At 41.2% G+C, this 21,383-nt stretch overlaps 1 protein-coding gene and 1 long non-coding RNA gene across 7 annotated transcripts in view; one reads left to right on the top strand and one right to left on the bottom strand.

Annotated features, from left to right (window-relative positions):
* The window catches only part of Hdac8 (histone deacetylase 8), a 207,613-nt gene that overhangs the window by 65,151 nt on the left and 121,079 nt on the right, over window positions 1-21,383 (top strand). For all 5 annotated transcript variants that reach the window (NM_001126373.2, XM_087600346.1, XM_087600344.1 and 2 more), the window contains exons 5-7: window positions 1,543-1,655; window positions 5,164-5,241; window positions 5,764-5,872. In NM_001126373.2, coding sequence (NP_001119845.2) covers window positions 1,543-1,655; window positions 5,164-5,241; window positions 5,764-5,872 — 300 coding nt within the window. The remainder of the gene's footprint in view (window positions 1-1,542; window positions 1,656-5,163; window positions 5,242-5,763; window positions 5,873-21,383) is intronic.
* Window positions 1,344-15,671, bottom strand: LOC147998261 (uncharacterized). Of its 2 annotated transcripts, XR_015646992.1 has the most exons (4): window positions 13,758-15,671; window positions 12,699-12,781; window positions 7,001-8,150; window positions 1,344-1,687 (listed from the first exon to the last, which is right to left on the bottom strand). It is a non-coding gene; the product is annotated as an uncharacterized LOC147998261 (long non-coding RNA). The 2 variants fall into 2 exon arrangements; XR_015646991.1 differs by lacking the exons at window positions 12,699-12,781; window positions 13,758-15,671 and having other exon boundaries at window positions 7,001-10,947.

Genomic DNA, 21,383 nt, shown 5'->3' with positions numbered 1-21,383 from the left:
TATATCACAACACCCCCACTTTATGAGATTTTGATAATCTAATTTGGTAATCCCATCCAAAGGTGGGAAAAGGTTACATGCTCACACAGAAAGTAAAGAACTGCCAGAATTGTTGATATTATGGCCATCACTTTTCATGGCCATCTTCTTGTTCCTCTTTTTGCCTAGCACTTAGTGTTTTATTTCAAAAGTGTTTGATGTTCTTTAAGATAACACATTGGCTTTTGTTATTTACTAAGATGGCAGCTTTATAAAATGTCAACTTTCAGAATTAGAAAATAGCATGCGCATGCACGAACATTTGAAACTACATTTAATTCTCAAAGAATTCATGGTTGAACTCATCCTTCCTTTCCTTGGTTTCTTCCCTGTTGTATACCTAAGGGCAAGCTACTTAGCTAGATCAGTTGCTGTGCTCCTCTTACTGATCGTGGCAGTGTCCAGTGATGGTGTCACCAATTTCCTGCTTACCACTGGACCTGTCTCATCAATTTAGTCTGGGAAGCAGAGCATTGTTTAGAGTGTGAAATATCATGGGAGAGAGACTTCAGGATTTTTTCCCATTATGTAGGCCCTAGAAAGGTTTCTCACAGTAGCAATGGTGCCATTGCAAATGGCCATGCCTAGAATTTTGTTTCAAGTAAAATCTCATGGCAAACAAAACTGGGGTGGGCCGGATGTTTGAAATCTCTAGGGGAGCAAAAGAAATTGTGGCACTTGGAATGAGGCTTTAAAATAAGTTCTAAGTTCTAATATACTCCTTTCTATCTAATCAGCAAGGCTCAATAAAAGTGTAATAAAAGAGCAAGCAAATGTTGATAAGAGGATAAAGTGATGTGACAGGACTCAGTGACACCAGGGACAATGGTTTTCTTCACTCCCCATTTCAAAATTAAATCCATAGAGAGGCAACTGCATTAATGTGCCCAAAAGGTTATATGTTTGTCTGTTCTATACTCAGTTTTCATGAATAACAAGTATGAAAGCATATTAAAATAAAAAACAACCAACTCCTGGGTTATGTTATAGAGTTACTACAATGAATCCAATATCCATTTTCTGTAGAACTATCTTTAAGGGCCCACCTAGGTCTTAGCTTCCTTAGAGAGGCATGAGTGGAAATCAGTGTTTATTATCATGACCCCAGAGGACTACAAGATTTGTTTTTTGTTTTTTTGGTTGTTTCGTGTGTGTGCGTGTGTGTGTGTGTGTGTGTGTGTGTGTGTGTGTGTGTGTGTGTGTGTGTGTGTGAAATTGTCAGAGAAAAGTCTTATTCAATGTAGTTATAAAAATCTAATGCTTTGAAACCTCTGGGATTGCAAGTAGGAAAACAAAACTAATCATTCTGAATATTTACTTTATTGAAATACATTCTCTGATCATTCTGGCGCATTTACTATATAATCCTTACAGGTGATGTTTGTTCTTCTTAAAAGAAGGGGGTGCTTTATGGGACTGGATCTCGCAGTTTAGATGCTTGGCTGTAAAGACTCCCTTGGACAGCTTTTCAGTTGTTGGCTGTAGCAACTTGTTTTCTTGCAGAGATGAAGCATCTGGTTTCTGTTATCTCAATGATGCTGTCCTAGGAATATTACGATTGCGACGGAAATTTGACCGGATTCTCTATGTGGACTTGGATCTACACCATGGAGATGGTAAGGCCTTCAGCTTCAAAGATGCTTCCCTCCTAGGACAGCAGGTTTTGGTCAGTCAAGCTACTTCTAGGCAACTAAGAAAAAGAGAAACGCCTAAAGCAATTAAATGTTCCTGATTGTCATTTCTGAATTAGGTAGTGCATAGATTTCTCTGACTAACTACAATTCTTTCCTGCTGCCTAAGCCAGGCAGGCTCCTGTCATTTTCTCTCTTCTGTCTCCTGAAGCTCAGTTTCACAGTAGAGAATGAGAAGACCCGAAAAAACTTGCTTAGCATTTACTCCACTGTTCAGGAACCACTTTAGGGCCCTTTGAATAGATTCTAAGGAAACTCTAGGCATCTCCTCATCAGAATTTCTCTCCAGTAAGAATGACTAGATGGAGGGCCAGCGTTTTGGAGTTCTCGCCAATAGCCAGCTACCAATTACATATTGTCTTAGGATAGCAGCACATTGCTGGAAACAAGGAATTAACAGAAAAACATCCAAACAAACATGAAAGATAACAGAAAAGCTTCAAACAAACATCAGACCACATTGAGGACCTGCCCACTGAATTTCTGACTATATTCCAGGGTGGGACACAGCCTTAATTTAAAAGGTACAAAGCCTCTTCCTTGCCCATAACGAGGGGCACCATGTCCCAGAGGCTTGTTCTCATATGACCAGTGAGCCTAAGAATTGATTTTCATTTTTGGTGTTTTGTTTTGTTTTTTTGAGACAGTTTTTCTGTGTAGCCCTGGCTTCCCTGGAACTCACTCTGTAGACCAGGCTAGCCTCGAACTCAAAGATCTGCCTGCTTCTGCCTCCCGAGTGCTGAGATTACAGGCTGGTGCCACTGCTACCCAGTGAATTTTTGTTTTTTAACAATGTTGTTCAAGACATACACATACGTGTGCAGAGGCTATAAGTAGTTTGGCATCCAGGATGTTTACTGTCTAGCCACACGTACTTTGATGACCCGTAGCCTAGAGAAATGGTTCTCATATATGACTGTGCTGCTAAATGACCTGGGGAGTTTTTTGTAAAGTGCAGATTGCTGTGCCACAGGTATCAGATACTCAGACTAAGTAGGTCAGACATATAGTCAACACTGTAAAAGCACCTCAGTTGTGTCACAGACAACCCCATGAAATCTGAGTTCCTTATGGAAAAGTATGCTTTCTTTACCTTACCTTTTAAGGCCTCAAACAGGCCTCTCATCTTTCTAACCATTTCTGGATCCCTTTCTACTCAATTTGCGTGTCTTACTCTTCCAGACGTGTCTCTCTAATCCCACCTCCTTACTTTGCTTCCTTTTTCCTCAGTTTGGCCACTTCCTCCCTCATTCAAGGCCCAGCACCACTGGATCCCTTTGACCACTGCTGCCCAAGAGTACTCTTGTGCTGTCAAAGGCCTGTGTGGTTTTCTATCACTAGACTCTGTTTTATGCTGTATTGTTTTGTACTATCGTCTATATCTTGTCTTCCCACAGAAACTTTTAAGTTCTCCCAGGGCCGGGATCAAGTGGTTTACTCCTTTCTGTCAGTACTGCATATACAGTAGCAGCTCAGTAAAGTATTTGTCTTATGAGTGAGCACAGGCTTATGAAATTCAGAGTATTAATACCAGGTTCAAAAATAGGCCCAAGTCTGCCGAGCCATGTAAGAATGAAATAGGCCTGTCACCTGAATCAAACCGCTCTTCTCTCCATTTGCAGTGTTATTCCTACACCATTTAGAGTTTCCTGTTTCAGCCAACTTTTATGGTGTGTTTCATTTCACTTTATTTCCCCTCTTCAGCACCTCCCTTCCAGTGACCTCTGCCCTACCCACCAACTCCTATACATTTGCTTTATTTGAAATCTCCCACAATTCTACCACCGGCATCCTGTGATGGCTTCACTGGCTATTCCTACCCATCCTCACCTTTCCCTACCTAACTTCTCTCCTCTTTCATACCAACTCCACATCCCCTGCCTCTCTGACTATGTCGTTTTGAAAGTATGATTTTTTTTTAAAACCCTGCCTTTCCTGTGCGACAAGATACAAATGGCCACCGAACACATAAATTGGTGCTCAGTACTTTAATACTAATAGAAATTCAATTTCGAGCCCTTCTTCCTGCCTAAGATTTAAAAGAAATAAGAACTGCCACTGTTAGTCATCACAGGAGAAAACAGAAATTTGCATACAGGATTGGTGGAAATGTAAATTGCCACTTTTCTGGATGAATAAATCATTAGTATTTCCATCGTGTGCCCTGCTTTAGCACTTCCGCCTCCCTCTGTTGAAATGGTATTTTCATTTATTTTCTTCTGTTTATTTAATGCTTTCTGCCTGGAGTCTTTAACTGGTTTTAACTACCTCCCTAGGGCAAAACACAGGGCTTGGGAAATTCAAACATACCTGTTATATACAAATAGACTTCCTATTTTTTTAAGGTTTCTGTTGGCCTCTAATAAAGACTTAAATACATTTAAGTCAACACAGAGACAATATCTTTGTTTGAAATATGAAGGAGCACAGTACGTAGATTTGCTAAGAGTCCTTCCATTTCAGGGTATGAGTGTGACTGAGGTCCTCAGAGGAAGGGGCAGCGTGGCCAACACTTAAGTTTGGAGGGTGACTTTAAATCGGAGCTTTTATCTCATAGGCATCTAGTCATTTTCTGACTGTTCAAGGGGAAAGGAGACATCTGTCTACAAAGGCTCCCCCCAATCTTCCTCCAGGCTTTAAAATGGTTTTAAAGCTGCTATTAACAACTGAAGGTGCCCCCTATTTTGGGCACACACCAAACCAGTTTGAGGTTGGGGAACAGCAAGCTCCTTTAAAGTTTTATTACTGTCCTGGGTTTCAAGAATTTAATTGTATTTCTCTCACTTCCTTTAAGCAGTTCCAAAATACAAACATTTGTTTTAGCAAATAGAGTGCAACATCTTCCTATAAGGGGGCTGTTGGAGGACAGGACCATGCCGGGTTGCTCAGAAGAAAGTTGTAAGTCACAGAGTGCTCAGGAGACTTTGGGTTACCCATCCGTATCCCCAACTCTGTATTACAGACAGGTACCTCATCATTAAGTCTTAACTAAATAAAGCCTAATCGCTGCTTTCTTGGTTATTTTTTTTAAAGGATTACCATATTATAGTTCTTTGGGGAAAAGTCCCAAGAATTTAACTAGAAACACTCAGACAAAACAGATGATGAATCTTCCTGGCTAATGCCATTGTTCTCTGCTCAGTCCTGGGCTCCTGTTCCTTCCCACCTTTTAGAATAGAAGTTAGAATGAAGAACCTGGACATCCTATTGCTTGGAAATGAGAGGCTCTGGTTGCCATGAATTGAGGCTGTGTTCTCTCTCATCTGTAATAACTGTAGTCAGAAACCAAGAGTTTGTGTGCTTTAATTTCTCAGTTCATTATCTTTTCCAGATGCCTTCTCCTCTCACCTTCTTTCCATTGCTACTTGTTAGATTCCTGTTGAAAACAGGAATTGCACACTGACGTGATCCTTTTGACATTTCTCTCCGGTAGGTGTAGAAGATGCCTTCAGTTTTACATCTAAAGTTATGACTGTGTCCCTGCACAAGTTCTCTCCAGGATTTTTCCCAGGCAAGTCAACTGCATGCTCCCCACACAGTCCATGTCTAGATACTATCATTTTTACATGTTTTATATCTTGTTTTTATATATCCCCATGCTGTTAACACCTTATTTGTGCTCTTCTCTGCAAAATTTTAACACATATCACTTCAAGTGACAAAGGGAATGACAATGAATGCTTTTTTAATTCCAGGTGACTTTTATGGCCTGTCAACAGACAAGACCACTTAGAATTTTATCACATACCACATGTAATTCTGATAATTTAAATGACATGTCATATGAGCTCTTATTATTTTATTTCATCCAGTAAGATGTCAATTAATATTTCTCAATTTCCTTATTGTTTTTCCACTTCCCCCAACAGCATTGATGGGTATTGTTTCTCCAGATTATTTTTCAATTTCATTTTCTTAGAGAAAACCAAGAATTTAGAGTTAGTCTCCTAATTGACCATTTTGCTGTTCTGTATTGCTCTCGGACAGTCCTTTGTGTCTTAGTGACTGGTCCTGGCATTTCTATCTTTTACAGGAACAGGTGACATGTCTGATGTTGGCCTGGGGAAAGGACGGTACTACAGTGTCAATGTGCCCATTCAGGATGGCATCCAGGATGAGAAGTACTATCACATCTGTGAAAGGTATGACAGTGACACAGAACTAGTTGCAAGTAAATCGGATCTCTCCGAAGGGTGCTGTGTTTCTCAAACTCATAATTCTTGTTTTCAAGGAACAATTTGAAAATGAAAACCATTAAATGCTCACATATATGTTATCTTTTTTTTTGAAATAGGGTCTTTCTATATAACCCTAGCTGTACTGAAACCCTCTGTGTAGACCAGGCTGCCCTCAAACTAACAGAGATCTGCTTGCCTCTGCCTTCCAACTGCTGGGGCTAAAGGTGTGCACCACCATGCCCAGCTCATGTCACCTTTAGATACTACTTCCTATGCTTGTTTGATCTGGTAACTGTCCCCTGTTAGAGCACTAAACAGTTGGATCAGAGACGAGAGTTTCCATTTGACTGAACCTGCTATACCATGTGATAAAGACTGTCCCAGAATAAAAAATTTTAAGCTGTCCTGAGGAGTCCCTTCACCCATACTTTCTTGCATGTGCGTTACTTTATTAGCCTGATGCTATATTTTGGGTTTTCTCATGGAGACCTGTTTTCCTCCACTGACATGAACATTAGAGTCGATGGTAATGATTTATCATTCATTATTGTGTCCTCCCTGTACACCTGATTAAAAGTGTATTCAGAAAGCACAGAAACAGTAATAGAGGGAGTTTGGAAAGGGTGGAATCTGTTTACTGTGCTGGAGACAGAATCAGTGCCCTGTATACACTAAGCTACATTCTTCCCCAGTCCAAATTTCTTTTTACACTAGAGTTAAGAATACGGTTATGAAGCTACACATACATATACAGGCAGACATGGTTTGGTTTGTAGACGACTGGGGTTGAGAGTCCTGCAGAATGAAGGGAGGCTCATATTTGCCCAAATTAAGGTCAATCAGCTACAATTTTACAGCCGACATTGGCAATGGACAAGGTAAGCCTAACTGCAAGTCCACCAGTCAAGCTCGCCGAAGGTAAGCAGTGAGGATGGAAACCTGTTTAATCCCTACCCCCACCCAGCTCACATTTCTCCCAATTGCTGGTAGAAAACAGGGACTTCCCAGAGGAGCCTGCCTGCTCTGCCCCCCATCACAGGCAGTTGTGTAAACAGAGTAGAACTGTATGAGAAATAAAAACTTCAAAGGTACCTCTGAGCTTAAGAGACTTGGGGAGGCAAGTCATCCTGCAGTCAGTCAGCAGCACCAGACTTTTCATACTCCTCATCGTGTCCCTGGGATAACTCTGGATTGTCCGGCTGGAAGAGATTGTCGAGCCTGCCACTGATGGTTTAATTGCCCTTCTTTGTTTCCCTTAGGCTTTGTTCTGTCCTTGAGATGTGCAGATCAGAAGTGCTTATGTAACCTTACCAATGAAGATGTCCTGTGGTTCTCTGTAAAGGAAAATTATTTTGTTTGTCTTTTAATCTCCTTCTTGACAGTGCCCAACATTTTGTTGGCCTTTGTTTTTTTCTTTTACCATAGCAGGACACTAAGTTGTTCTTTCAGGGGACTGTCCACAGGGTTTCTTAGAGCTCTTTCCTGGCTCTTAATTGAAAGATCACCATTTACCAGCCTGCAAGTGTAGTTTGGGATATCTGGCCTTCTCTAAGTGGATCACCTTACATGTGTCCCTATTGAATTATCTGTCAATCATAAGACCTCCTGAGATTTTCTTTTATCCCCCATCAGCTTGGCATTTCACTGCCTGTGACAAAAGCTGAACATTATGTGCAGACTTGAGGATTTCCCAGCTTCTACTCTCCTGAAGGAAGGCTACTATTTATCCTTAAATCATGAAAATGTCTGTTTTCCCCTATGTTTTCTGATTTTGCTTTATGTACACTAATTCGTTATAAATGATTTTTCAAAAGTTAATGTCATGGCAATTCATGTTTAAAATAACGTAGGTATTAAACATGAGTAGAAGCATTTTTAAAGGAAATATGCCCCAAGATTACATATGTTTTCCCTTCACACAATCCATTCTGCCACAGGCTTCCTGGTAGACAACATCAGGCTAGCATTCACTGAAGAGTCTTCTAGCTTGCCAACTAAAGAAACAGACAGTCATCAGTTTATAGATCCAAAGACTGCCTATTGATCCTCACAGGCAGTGCAGACAGACACTGGTCACCCAGAATAACAGACTCCAGGTTCTCAAAAAGAAGCACAGTGGTTGCATCATTTGTTAGGCTGCAGAAGTCACTTCTGTTGACAGCACCGTGTCAAGGTGCCTCTCTCTCCAAGGCTTCCCATGCCAAGTATCTGCCCCACCATTGTTGACTTGAGCCTGACACTCCTGTAACAGAAAGGGAACATCCTTCTATTAAAAAAAAAAGCCCCCAGATGAGCTTTCGGCACAATGTCTCCTCCCCAAAGCCTCTAGGAATAGCATTCATTTGATGGACAGCAGACTTGGCAAATGCTGGAGAGCCAGCTCCCTGGCTCTCAGGTGATCAGGTAGTAGAGCACAAGAAGAAAAGTACTGGCATCTGAAAAGCTTTGCATAGTTTAGCAGTCCCGATAAACACGCTTCTCAGTCTCAGGAATTATCCTCAGGGTACTTCTACCTAGCATGGTTTGGAACTAGAGGCCGTTGTTACAGTGCCTACCTCCAAAGACACTTGACAGAGGAGTGGCTGATCTTTGAGAAAGTCATGCAACCCTTCCGCTGTGTCCTTCTCACCTGTTTGCTCTGTAAGCCCGCTGGTTCTCCGGCTCACCCCTCACTACAGAGATAGAAAGAAGCTTATCGCTGGCACAAGCAGACGCTGCTCAGTTTTGGAGTTATCTCTCAATTGCTAATTTGTTCCTGAGCTGATTTTCTGTGCAGGATTCAGACACTCATTGCCCTGCCTTCTTTCAAAGCTCTCTTTTTTTCCCTCTTTTTCTTTCCCCTTCATTTCTTTCTGTCTTCCCTTTCTTTTAAAGGAAGATTGCCTTTTCCTTGCTTGTAACTTTCATATTTTTCCAGCTTTTCAGGCAGGGACTTAAAAGTTTCATCATAACACTGAGCGCCCCTCCTTACTTAAAATTTCTTTTTGTAATAGACTGGATACGGAAATGTTATGTGAATGTTTTCTAATACCAACAAAAGAGCTGAAGGTTTTTGTTTAAATGACAATTTCATATTAGATGTCCCTGGGTCATTTGGTATTAAAGACAGAGGTCCATGATTTTATACAAGCTTCCTGTAAGTTTTATGGGAGCTAGTGGAGTTGGCATTGTGAGTTGGCCATTTATCAACCAATAGAAATGAATAGTAGCATTACTATCATGAGCATATCACTTCCCTCAAGTGGAACTTATGGCTCAGGTATAGAGACTTTATATAAATCAAGATGATAATAATTTCATAGAGACTTTATATAAATCAAGATGATAATAATTTCATTCAAATCACTCCCAACCCTGAACACATCACACACTCACAACCCTGCCCATATCACACTCACAAAGTTTGGAGGAAAAAAATATTAAGCATTGTCATCTAGAAGTATAAATAAAGCTGGAGGTGGGACTTCCTGATAGGGCACTTACCAAGTGTACATAAAACTCTGGAGTGTGTGTGTGTGTGTGTGTGTGTGTGTGTGTGTGTGTGTGTTCATACATCTATACATACAGAGAGGTACTGCTTTACCTGTATTTAACTTGCTTGCTCTCTAGCTATATGTGAATATGATGTAAAACTGTCTTAATACTGTTTTGCGCTTGCCTAACATGCTATGTATGACAATGATTTTGGGAGCAGTCACAGTCAAGAACTGTGCAAGAGAAGGACAGAAACAAGTACTTCTTGGCTGTTGGTTCAAGGGAGGTTTTGATAAATAGTAATAGCAGAATACGCCAGCTGCTTGCCTGGTGGGAACTGCCGTAACATCTCTGACATATGCACCAGTCAATTCAGAGTCCTGCTAGCATTTCTTAGTTTGTATCCTAACTATCATTTACACCCCTAACAACCATCAATTATTCTTTACTGGATATCTGCTTGTCTAATAGAAAAACCATATATGAGGTGCTTATAATATGTGTGGGTATGTATACTGAAGTTGATGGTAAAACATTTTGAAAAGGAAATCACAATTTTAGGATTGCGCATAAAGGTCAGTTGTCAATGCTTGCCTGCCTGCATGCATGCATGCACGAAGCCTAGGATTTCACCCTAGCACTGCATAAAACAGGCATGGTCGCACATTGCACATAGGTGTAATCCTAGCACTTGGGAGGTAGGGATAGGAGGGAGGATGAGGAACTCAAGCTATCTTTCACTACATAGGGAGTTTGAGGCCATCCACAAATACATGAGATCCTGTCTCAAAGTAAAAGTGTTTTATTAAGAATATTGAACTGCGTATCTTTGAGATAACATAGACACTGCATAAATATATCACCTAAAGGAGATGCTGCTGAACAGCTCCTCCATTAAGAGGACTTAGGAAAGCTTCTTACACTGGAGCTCGCATTCAGTAACAGTCTATGTTCATATATGAAGATTTGCTAAGAAGAAATGTCAGCCTACCCTGAGAAATGCTTATTCTAGTGAAATATGGTTTGTATGTTATCCATTAAAATAAAATCTACCTGTCGTTGGTCCTTGGGCTATTATCACCTGTGCCCTGTGACTTATATTATGTAGCTCAAAACTGAAGTAAACCTTTGGTCTCAATCAAAGACCACTGACATGGGGCTGGGGATTTAGCTCAGTGGTAGAGTACTTACCTAGGAAGTGCAAGGCCCTGGGTTCGGTCCCCAGCTCCGAAAAAAAAAAGAACCAAAAAAAAAAAAAAAGACCACTGACATAAAGAAAAAGTCAGTCACTTAGAGACTTATTATTAAACTCGTAATCTCTTTTTAAAATTTATTTTTATCTCTTAATTGTGTGTATGCATGTGTATGGGTATGTGTATCTGACTGCAGCTGCTTGTGGAGGCCAGAAGACTTTGAAGCCTCTGTGGCTGGAGTTACAGGTCATTGCGATGTGTCTGACATGGGTGCTGGTGCTGGGAACATAGCTCCAGTTCTCAGCAAGAGCAATGTTTCCAATCCCACCCTACTTAATGTTTTTACCTCTCCATTCATACTTTTCTATTGAAATTTAAAGAGCTTTTTTTTTTGCAGTACTGGGGAATGAAATTAATGTGGTTTTTGGTTGGTTGGTTGGTTCGTTAGTTAGTAGTTTTGTTATTATTTTGGTTTGGTTGGGTTTGTTTTTTTGAGTCAAGGCTTCTCTCTGTAGTCCAGGCTGGCCTTGAACTCACAGAGATCTATCTCCCTCTGCCTCCCAGTGCTGGGATTAAAGGTACCCAGCATTTAAGTTTTTAGAGTTTATCACCTGCTTTTAGAGAACATTTGGGGGTTTGTTACTGGGCTAGACCAGGTAGCCAACCTAGAGAGTACTTGTTCTTTAGCACAGCACCTGGATATACACGTAGCTTCTCCCCCTCACACTTCTCCTTCATGCAAACATGTAACATGTAGCAGCAGGGCACTTAAACGAATGCTGTGTGTAACCCTAAACCTTTATTCTTCGGTGGAATGTGTTGTGCATCTGTACTCAATGTCACTCCCATCTAACAAAGAACAGGAAAAAAATCACACCACTGATTCTTAATATAGTGTCTTTCAAGTGCGTGTTTATAGCCCAAGAACTATTGTCTGACTTGACTTGGAACTAGAAGTCCTTGGTATTTTAAACGCACCATTAGTTCCTGTGAGTGTAAGACCGAAATTTACCTCTCCAAAGACACTCTGACCTTCCTGCAAAAGAACTGAGTGGCTCCTCACTTTATAGAGTTTATGAAACATTAGTGAGCAACGAGGAGGAGGTTGAGGGGAGAAGCTTCCTGTGTGCCCAGGTGCTGTGCTGCACATCTGACCTAGATTGCTATTCTGGGTATGTGCGCGTGTTTAAATACGAAAAAAACTATTGTGTTCATTTATTCTACAAAAATGTATCACATAGCAGACACTGCACTAGGCACTGGGACAGGAAACAGCAGAACCCTGCAAGCTGCAGCTTGGTTTCTGGAGTGTACTTCTGGGACAGGAGTAGCAGTGCATCTCCTAAAGGTGTGTGTCACATCATTTCATCCTTGTCACAGCCTACATGCCATAAAAGTGCTCAGACATCCAGAAAGGAATGGGGCCAGACTTCGCTTTTCATTTTTTAAATTCTCATATATTACATCCCAACTGTAGTATCCCCTCCCTCCCCTTCCCCCAGTCTCCTCCCTACTTCCTCTCTCCCCTAGATCCACGCCTCCCTCTGCTTCACTTCAGAAAAGATCAGGCCTCCAAGGGACATCAACAAAACACGGACGCCAGACTTTGAATCTGTGTCTTTCCCTGTGTTTCCTCTAAAGCATCTCGTAGAAGTGTGAAATTTAACTGTTACAGAACAATGAAAAAGTAACATCCCGGAGAGTTCTTGGAAAACTTGATTGTAGGATATTACAGGAATCATCTAAAAAGTAAACCCTTTAGCTTTATCCAACTCAATCACATGACCTCTCCAATAAACAGGCTATCGTGGGTATGAATGTGCAGCTGAGATTTGGGCAGAAAATAATCTCCTAATCTTTGAGATTTAATTTGTAATTTTATAGACAGAAAACAAGAATAAATGTTCCCAGAATTTACTTCCTAGATATGAAGTTCTTGATTAAGGTTTCAGCATGGAAACTGAGTTCTCCTTTCCCTTCCTGCTGTAGAAGGTGAATGAGGTCACCTGTCATTTATAGAGTTCTTCCTAGGGAAGTCCATCCTTTCCATGTGCCATTTTTTAGACTAGTTTTATAAAAAGTTGTTTACTTCTATGCATTTTGTATGACAAAACTTCTGGTACCTCTTGGTCCTGGCAGGAGGCCATATGTCCGTACAGGGTAGAGATGCTCCATCCACACTCCAAACTTGTCAATCAGTAACCCACTGAATAAAGTGAAAAGCAAGAGATATCTCTAAGGAAGATTTAATGGAAGTGTTTTCTTTCAGTGCTGACTTTTAATGTTAATATTTAAAGGAGAGATATTTTTATGATGATAGGTTTTTCTTTCATTAGAATGACAGGTCAACTAGAAATTACCTTCCACTTGGACTTGCATCTGGCACTTGGCCCTCCGTCTCATAGAAATTTAGAAACAGGTAGAGCGTCCGTGAAAGAGAACCCAGCAATTATAATTTACTCCTTTGGGTTTCATGATGTGGCAACAGCAGTACATCACACAGATATTCAGACATAAATATTTTAAGCAGGATGGATTTTTCAAATCCCCTTCAGTTTGATGAAAAGGGATGGACTCTTCGAGAATTTGTATTTGAGTACAAATAATTACATAGACTTACTTCCATCCCCATCTCCATTTTCATTACAATCGGAAAACTGGCAGAAACTCATCACACAATTATCCTACCTCTCTTTTCATTTGGGTCACAGCTCCACTGCCTGGATAATCACTAGTCACTTTGGTCCAGTAATAAAGGTAACAAAAGCTGCCAATTCATTCTGTAAGCCTTGCATCTGGAACTTGGCCCTCTGTAACTAAGGTATTTTTATTACATGCTTTTGTTCGATTTGATAAACTTCTATCCTGCCTCTCTGTAGTACAGCAGATGTAAAATTGCCTATTGTTTCTGGAAAATAGATGAGTCAGACACTAATTAGATTCACTGATAATGTTAGCCACAGGTGGAAGTGAGGCCAAAGTGGGCTGTTCATTTATTCTTCCTGGTTTGATGTGTCCTTTAAAATATTACATTCAAAAGGCGTTAAGAGCTTCACAATGTAGGATAATTTGAAGGGAGGGATCCTGTGCTCATTATCTGAGTTGTCCTAAGCCAATGAGCTAACCATGAATGTCTGGAGGACTCGTGTGAGGCTGTAATGAGAGCTGGTAATTTCCCTCACCTAGTCCTTAGGGCCTGAAATGCACAGTGTGGTTAGAGCGCCATGCTGTTTTCATCTCTGTCTCCTCTCCTCAGACTTCACCAAGTGGCCTGTCCAATCCTGTGAAGCAAAGAAGTCTTCACAGGTGACTTGTTTTTCCATGTAAGTTAAGGAGGACGGTGTTCCGGGATTCTGTAGAGGGTCACTGTGCCACTCTGGGGCACATTTTCTCTGTTCTCTTCTTAGTGATGACTGATTCCTGCCACTGGAGAAAGAGTCTTTGGCAACAGTTAATAAGCTCTGATGCTAGAACATATTCTGAAACTATCCAGAGGCAGGAAGACCTTGTCCTGAATGGAAATCTTGATAATCATACCTTTAATGCAGCGCTTCTCTGAAAGGGATCCTGAAGATGACTAGGTCTGTGTTCAGTGGAATGTTCTAACATCGAAATTCACAGTGCTCCCATTCCACTGCTCTCCCCACTGTGTGCCTTCCACCTCCACTGTAATTCTCCCCTCCTCTTAGTCTTTAACTGATGCCCTGCCCCTTCAGTCCAGCCTAGGAAAACTGTTAGGCTGTACAGAAATGTTACGGCTTTGAATGAACGTACCTACACTCTACGCCTAGCCGCTGCTTTGATGTGTAAGCTGGCTTACGTTGAGCTGGACCCCACAGAGGTTCACTTAAAGCTAGAATCCACCACCTGAGGAAGAAACCCAGTGCTGAGTTTAGGTGACTTTAGGCTGCGTGCATTCTTGCCCGTTGTACTATCAGGAAAGAGCCATGGCTGCTGATGGTTTTTATTTTTCTTTTTTACAAAAAGCCCTATCAACCAACCAGATAAGGTAGCAAGTAAAATGGGGTGGGGAGTGGGGGAGTGCCAGAGAGAAAGGACAGTGTTTGCCTGGAGATGCTGTGAGAGTGGATGCGTGGGAGCTGGAGGCAAAGGGGTGTGTGTGGACTAGCTCCATGTAGGAGAATCCCGAGGAGCTGGGGAAATGGGGAGGGGATGGGGGCATCTTAAATGTATGAGGGGTGAAGCAGAAAAATATCTATCCTATTTAAATATAGGCAAGCCTCACTAACTCAACCTAATTAGAGGAAAGCCAGTCTGAATCATGGAATATTTTAAATGCATTTTTATTACTTTCAAGCATTGGACATGCTAGTAATTCAAAATAGACTAACAGCATAGAACAGCACCTCAGGGAAGGGGCTTTAAGAATCATTTGTAATTAGCATATCAATTATTTGTATGTAAGTGGATGTGCACAAAGTGCATAAAAAGTTTATTCTCCTAAGTAGGACAAACATTCCCCAGTGCAATCCTGTTTACACTATTAATTTGCTTAGCCAGCCCTTTTTGTGCCAAGATAGATGTATGTAAGAAATGCTTATTTCCTTAGGGAAGAATGAATCGCTTCCCTGTGTTTAGTCCAGTAACTAAGAAGCTGAGCGCCATTTGATTGGTTTGGGATTTCCAGGATATGGAGTTTGAATTTGCATACAGACTAGAGAGATTTCATATGGAGAAGATCTGGCAGCCATTGCCAGAGACCCAGTTTCCCCATCTGGATTTCATTGAAGTGATCTGGATTTCATCAAGCAACAGGACACTGATCCTAAATGATCCACCAGACACTCCAACGTAGACATGTTTAAAATACATCCTGCCCCAGAAAAAATAACTGCCAAAATATGATAAGTTGGAGTTATTCTATGTGCAGTACTTAAAAGTAATAAAACTGCATTTCTTTTTAAGTCCCACAAAAACCATGCAATAGCAAGTTAATGATGGAAATCAATCCCCAAACTCTTTCTTGCACACCTCATTGTGTGACAGCATTGCACCGATTTCCAATCATCTGGGAGAGGCTATTATATTGTGATGAGCTGCACCAGGTGCTAACTATATGGCAGGATTTCGCCTTTGAATCTTAGTGAGGCCCTCCTGAGTCAAAAAGGGCCAGGGAAGGGCTGGGGCATGTTTGTTGTTAACGAGTCATTATTGTCCGTGTAAGTTTGCAAAGCAGTGCGATTGCACTGAAAGAGGTTTTAAAGGGCAGGAAGAAATATGATTAGGAAATGAGAAGCAGAGACATTGGCCTATATTTTACCCTACATGGATAAGGTGTGCTCTGGGGTAAATTGTGAATTCATTGAGGCTTAGTTAGAGAGTAGAGCAAGTGTGGAGAGCATAGGCACAAGCCGGAGGTCCACACACCGATGGGTCAACTACAGGTTGGAATAGCTCCAGCTTTTCCCTTCCCCCCAAGGGCATCACTAGCCAGGGTCTGCAAAGGCCAAATAGCTCTTTGGCTTCCAATCTGATTTTTTTGCCTAAGAAATCAGAGAAGTTGGTTTCAATTTTAATAATATATTCTTCCAGCCTGTATATAACAGAAAGGCACTTGTGTTTCTGCCCCCTCTTAAAGTGAATTTTGTGTTTGGTGAAAGGTAATAGATTGGCAGCACTGGAAAATGAATTACTGTATTCCCAAAACAGGTATAACCAGGCAGTGACACTATGAAATTTCTCTCTGCCTTTGGGGACCATTAGAGTATTACTCAGGAAGTCACTGCTATGGTGTGCTGTGCTCAACTCCACAGAATCCTAGTGGGCTTTAAGACTTAACATAGCACTCAAAGGGCCTGACTTTAGGCCATTCATTTATTCATTCAGTAGTACGCAGTGCTTACTATATGCCTGGTGCTGGGAGAGGACGTTCACAAATGCTGGATCATTTACTCCCCACAATAACCTATGAGAAGGAGAGTGTTGTTCTTGGTTTATAGAGAAGGAAAACAAGTCTCCAAAGCAACGTGATCTGCACTGGTCACTATGCATACACTGGATCCAGGCTCTTCTGACTCTGTGCCAGTGCTCTCCCTGAACTAGGTACTGTGGAGTTTGCAAAGCGGAGCCGAGGAGACATATGCTCAAACAATATGACACAAAGCCGAATGTAATTTGCACCGTGGGCACTCCTGGTGGTTACAGAGCAGTGAAATGGCCTATCCCAGAACACATAAAGGGCTATTAGCACAGCAAGCCTTAGGATTCATCACATCCTTTCCATCGTCTTCCAGACCTGCGTCTCTGCCCAGCCCACCACCTGCCCAGATAATGTCTATCCTGCTTGCTGGGGGGTCTGGCCTTTCAGAATGAAAAAAGCCTTAGAGCCTTGGGACTTAGTGATGACACCATTGGATTTTGTATACTAATTCTAGCTCTAACAGTCACTCCGGACCATTGGCGTGGTCCTTTAATTCGGTATGACTCACTCACTCTTGTGTGAGTGAATGAGAATGGTTTACTTCTAAGAGGTACAGCCAGAGATAAGTAATAATACACTAAAAATAGTGTACATCCCTTCCTGTTGCCAAGGTGAAATATAATTAATGAGCAGAATTACTTATACTACAAGGCCAGCATAGAAAGAGATGCCAATTAGAATCTATATTTTCATGTAGTGGGTTCAGCAATGAGAGAGAAAAAAATATCCCTTTAAAGTACCACAAAGCTACGTTATAAAAATTAAAAGAAAAAAAGAGGATGTCAGATTGTGGATTGGGGGAGTTTAAGATTTGGGCTTTATTTTATAGGTTTGGATATTTTAGATGTCTGTGGAACCAGTACAACTTGTCTGATGCTAAAAGCAGAGAAAAATCAACATAGGAAATTAAATGCCTTCTGGATGTGTCCAAGAGGCACCCATGGCCCCCCAAAGAAATGACACATCATCCTCACTGCAGGGAGCCCCACTCCAATTCCTGCCTCCCACAACTATTTGTAATAGCTCTGAAATCACTGAGGCATTTGCCATATGCTGAGTCCCCTGACAGCTTGAGCCTTTGCAGAATGAGTCAGCAGTTCCTGAGTTGAGATAGGATTGAAAGAGTAGAGGAAACACACAGAGAAAAGTTGACCAGGCTCCCATTTGGGACTGATGAGTGAGTCTTCAGGTCCCTCACACAGCCCTCTTCTGAAGCCCATCAAATGCAGTGACTTGTATTTATATCTTAGAGTCAAGCTTTGCTGCCTACAGGAACTTTTTGCAGGCTGACTGTGGGGGCTCAAGGCATTAGTAATACTCCCTCTGTGGCTGGCTAAAAGGTTTGTCAACTTTTGAGTTTCTATTTTTTTACTGACGGAGTATCTAGAGCAGTGGTTCTCAACCTTCCTAATGTTGTCACCTCTTAATACAGTTCTTCATGTTGTGACCCCAACAATAAAATATTTTCATTGCTGCTTTATAACTGTAGTTTTGCCATTGTTATGAACTATAATGTCTGATATGCAGGGTATCGGATTTGCAAACACTCCTCCCCACGAAAGGGTCCCTTGACTCCACAGGTTGAGAAACACTGCTCCAGAGTGCCACTAGTGCTTGTTAGAAAGCATGGGAGATGCTTGCCTGGCAAGGCTGAGATACAAGTGAAAGTCAGAAAATGGGACCTGCTGGCCCTCTGTCTCTCTCACAGGCCTGGCTAGGCAGACAAGTTAGGGTTCCCATGCCCTGTCAGCAGCCATGCTCATGACTGCAGCACTGTCAGCCTGGCATCCCATTACCTGGAGGTGAGAAATTTAGGCTCATAATTCCCTAACAAACCAATAATAAACACATGCTTTCCACTCCCCTGATACCACCACCCAGTGCTGGGGGGAAAATGGCACCAGTGAATAATGTCAAGGGTGCAGAGCAGAAGCTGTAGGTGAATGCCTCAGAGGTTTGGCGGCTTTGCTTTTGCCTCAAAGTATCATGCCTGTCATCATCCCTTGCTTTTCTTCTCCTTGGGCTCTAACATCCTCCCCCAAATCAAGGCCTGCTGAAGTTTCTGTGCCTGCTTCTCCTCATTTGCATAGCCCCCTCTGAAAACCAGACTGAAGACTGAGGGGATCAGGTTTCTCATCAAAAAACTGCATTTCAAATGAATGTCTTATATGTTTATAAGGAAGTTACTAATGTAGTGTAATGAGATGCCTGTCTTCCCCCTCCCTTCTGGAGAAGAGATTTCATACTTTCATAAAAACCTGAAATTAATGATTTACAGGGTAGGGAGTAGCAGAGTTAAAGCCGTCAGGGAAGGTTTCCCAAAAGCAATGTGAGGTGGCATTTCATTCACTTACTCATTTAATGACTATTTATTGAATGTCTACTATGTGTAAAGTATTGATTCTATGTTCAAGGAAGTTAGGGAAATTTCTAAAATGTTAGATAGAAATTGATTTTTATATTCATACATTTGAATAAAACAAAACATGTAAAGTGCAGGAACCATAAAAGTTAGGATGCTATGGGCATTCAGAGGAGATAAATACTTCGGGAAAAGGCTTAATTAAGGAGGTAACATTGATCTGGGTTCTAAAGGATACCTAATTACTACATCTTTAGAAAGTGTGCAAATGTCTATGCACATTTATAAAATCTGGGTCAAGTTTGAATATACAGAAATTGCCGAGAAAGATATTGTGTGGAAAGGGAGCAGGAAGACCAGGGTTGGAAGGAGCTGCTGTGATTGGAGAGCAGTGGTTCACTTTGGCTGCACTGTAAAGTAGGTGAGCGGCTGAAGTTCCAAAGACTGGAAAAGTAGGTGGGGACTACAGCATGGCGGAGCTCGAACTCTTAGCTATAAAAATTTGTACCATATTCTATCAGCACTAGGCAAAACAGGGACAGGTTTTAAAAATGAGGAAATAATAAAATCAGAGTTTGATTGAACAAATTAGTACTTAAAAATAATAATCTGTCATGACCCGGCTTATAGGTAACAATGGTGCTTGACCTGCCAGACCATATAGTTCAGAAAGTCACAGAAACAGGTAGATTTAATAATTTAGAGGTCCCACTCTGGTGACAGGCTGAAGTTCAGCCACTGAATAAATGTGTGATACTGTGTAGACTTCTGAACTCTGTGCTGCAGTTTCCTCATGTAGAAATAAGTTTCATGACATGCCTGCCTTATATTGTTCCGAGGGCTAAGTGTGATAACACATTCATAAACAGCTGGATCCTGGGTACAGTCCTCCAAAATGTTAACTGCTATATTTCTTCTACTTACAAAGGAAATAGAATTTAAAGAATGACTATGTATGACTATAACATAGACATGGGGAAAGGTGGTGCTTAGCCATGAGGCGGCATGTGACAAAAGGCCTACTTCTGTGGAGACACACAGTGAGGTAAGCAGTTTGCCTGCGGGGTAGCATATGTCAAGGTGTTATTGAGTAATAAGAGGTAGATCAGGAGGGACTCGGAATCATGACCAGAAGTAGAGGAACACTGAAGAATTTGAGGATAGGGCAAGTGACGTGACCCACACTTTTCCTAAGGAAAATTAGCTTATTGGTAGTTTGAGTGAAGGATTAGACAGGAAAGAGAGCTGAGGCAGGACAAGTAAGCTAAGAAGCTATTGTTGGATCCACTGTGGCTCCTAAGACTGAGAGGGAGAGAGATGTTAACAATGAGTAACGGGAGAGGAACACAGAGGAGGACTCACAGAGGCTTCATCAGTTTAGACATGAGGGATGGGAGGGGCGGCCATCATTCATAGATAAGGAATTGCAAGAAATAAGACAACAGGTTCATTATGATCCAATAAGGCTGTAAACCACAGCTCCTCTGCACAAACTGAGAGGCTGGTCCCAACATTTATATGCAGATCCAACCAGGAGTACCCTAGACAGTTTTGAAAAGAAAGGACAAAACTTGGGAAACTCATAGTTTGTAGTATTCAAACTTAACTACAAAGTGCTAGGAATGGAGAAGTACTATTGTGGCTTGAGGACAGATAATGGAACTGAGCTCAGAGATGAGGAAGAAATCACATTTACAGTCCTGTGATTTTATATAGTGGAGACCAAGATTGCTGAGTCAGACAACTGGGTAGCACCATGTAAAACAATGACATTAGATCTTTGCATCACACCATGGAAAAAAGTTGGCCGAAAGGCAATATAGAAATGTAAATGCCAAATATTATCAAACTCTTAGAATAAAACATAGATTATGGCATTGGATTAAGCAATTGTTTCTTAGATGTCCCACAAAAAAACCATAAGCAACAACAGCAAAAATAGGTAAAATAGACTTTGTCAAAAGTTAAAACTTCTCTGCAACCCCCCTATTATACTTCCTCTTGGTCTCTTTCAAATTCACATCCTCTTTTTGTAATTGTTATTACATACATGTATGTCCATGTGTATACATATATTCCTAGATATAACCTGCTCAGTCTGTATAATTTACTACAATGTATGTTTTCAGGGCAATTTTGTACTTGAAGTGACACTATTAAAAATGTGCACAGAATGTGAGTGACTACTCAGGCGTCATGGATCTGATAATGGACTGGTGCCTGGTATATACTAAGAATTCTTATAACCCAGTGGTAAAAAGTCAACCCAGTTTAAAAGTAGGCAAAGGACTGAAATGGACACTGCTTTGAAGATGTCCACATGGCTAAAAACAGATAAACTTTCAGCTTCATTAGTCATCAAGGAATTAATTACAAATGGAGACCACAGTGAAAGATAGGGACACAGCTCTAGTGGCAAAGCTTAGCAGGAGTTTGATAACATGAGATAGCACATCTTACCCATTAAGGATGAATTTATATATTTCATAATATATATGCATATAC

This window comes from Rattus norvegicus, chromosome X (genome assembly GCF_021556685.1).
Source record: "Rattus norvegicus strain SHRSP/BbbUtx chromosome X, alternate assembly SHRSP_T2T, whole genome shotgun sequence".
NCBI classification, from domain to species: domain Eukaryota; kingdom Metazoa; phylum Chordata; class Mammalia; order Rodentia; family Muridae; genus Rattus; species Rattus norvegicus.
Note: the sequence above shows the minus strand (reverse complement) of the source record. Positions and strands in the feature narration are given on the sequence as shown.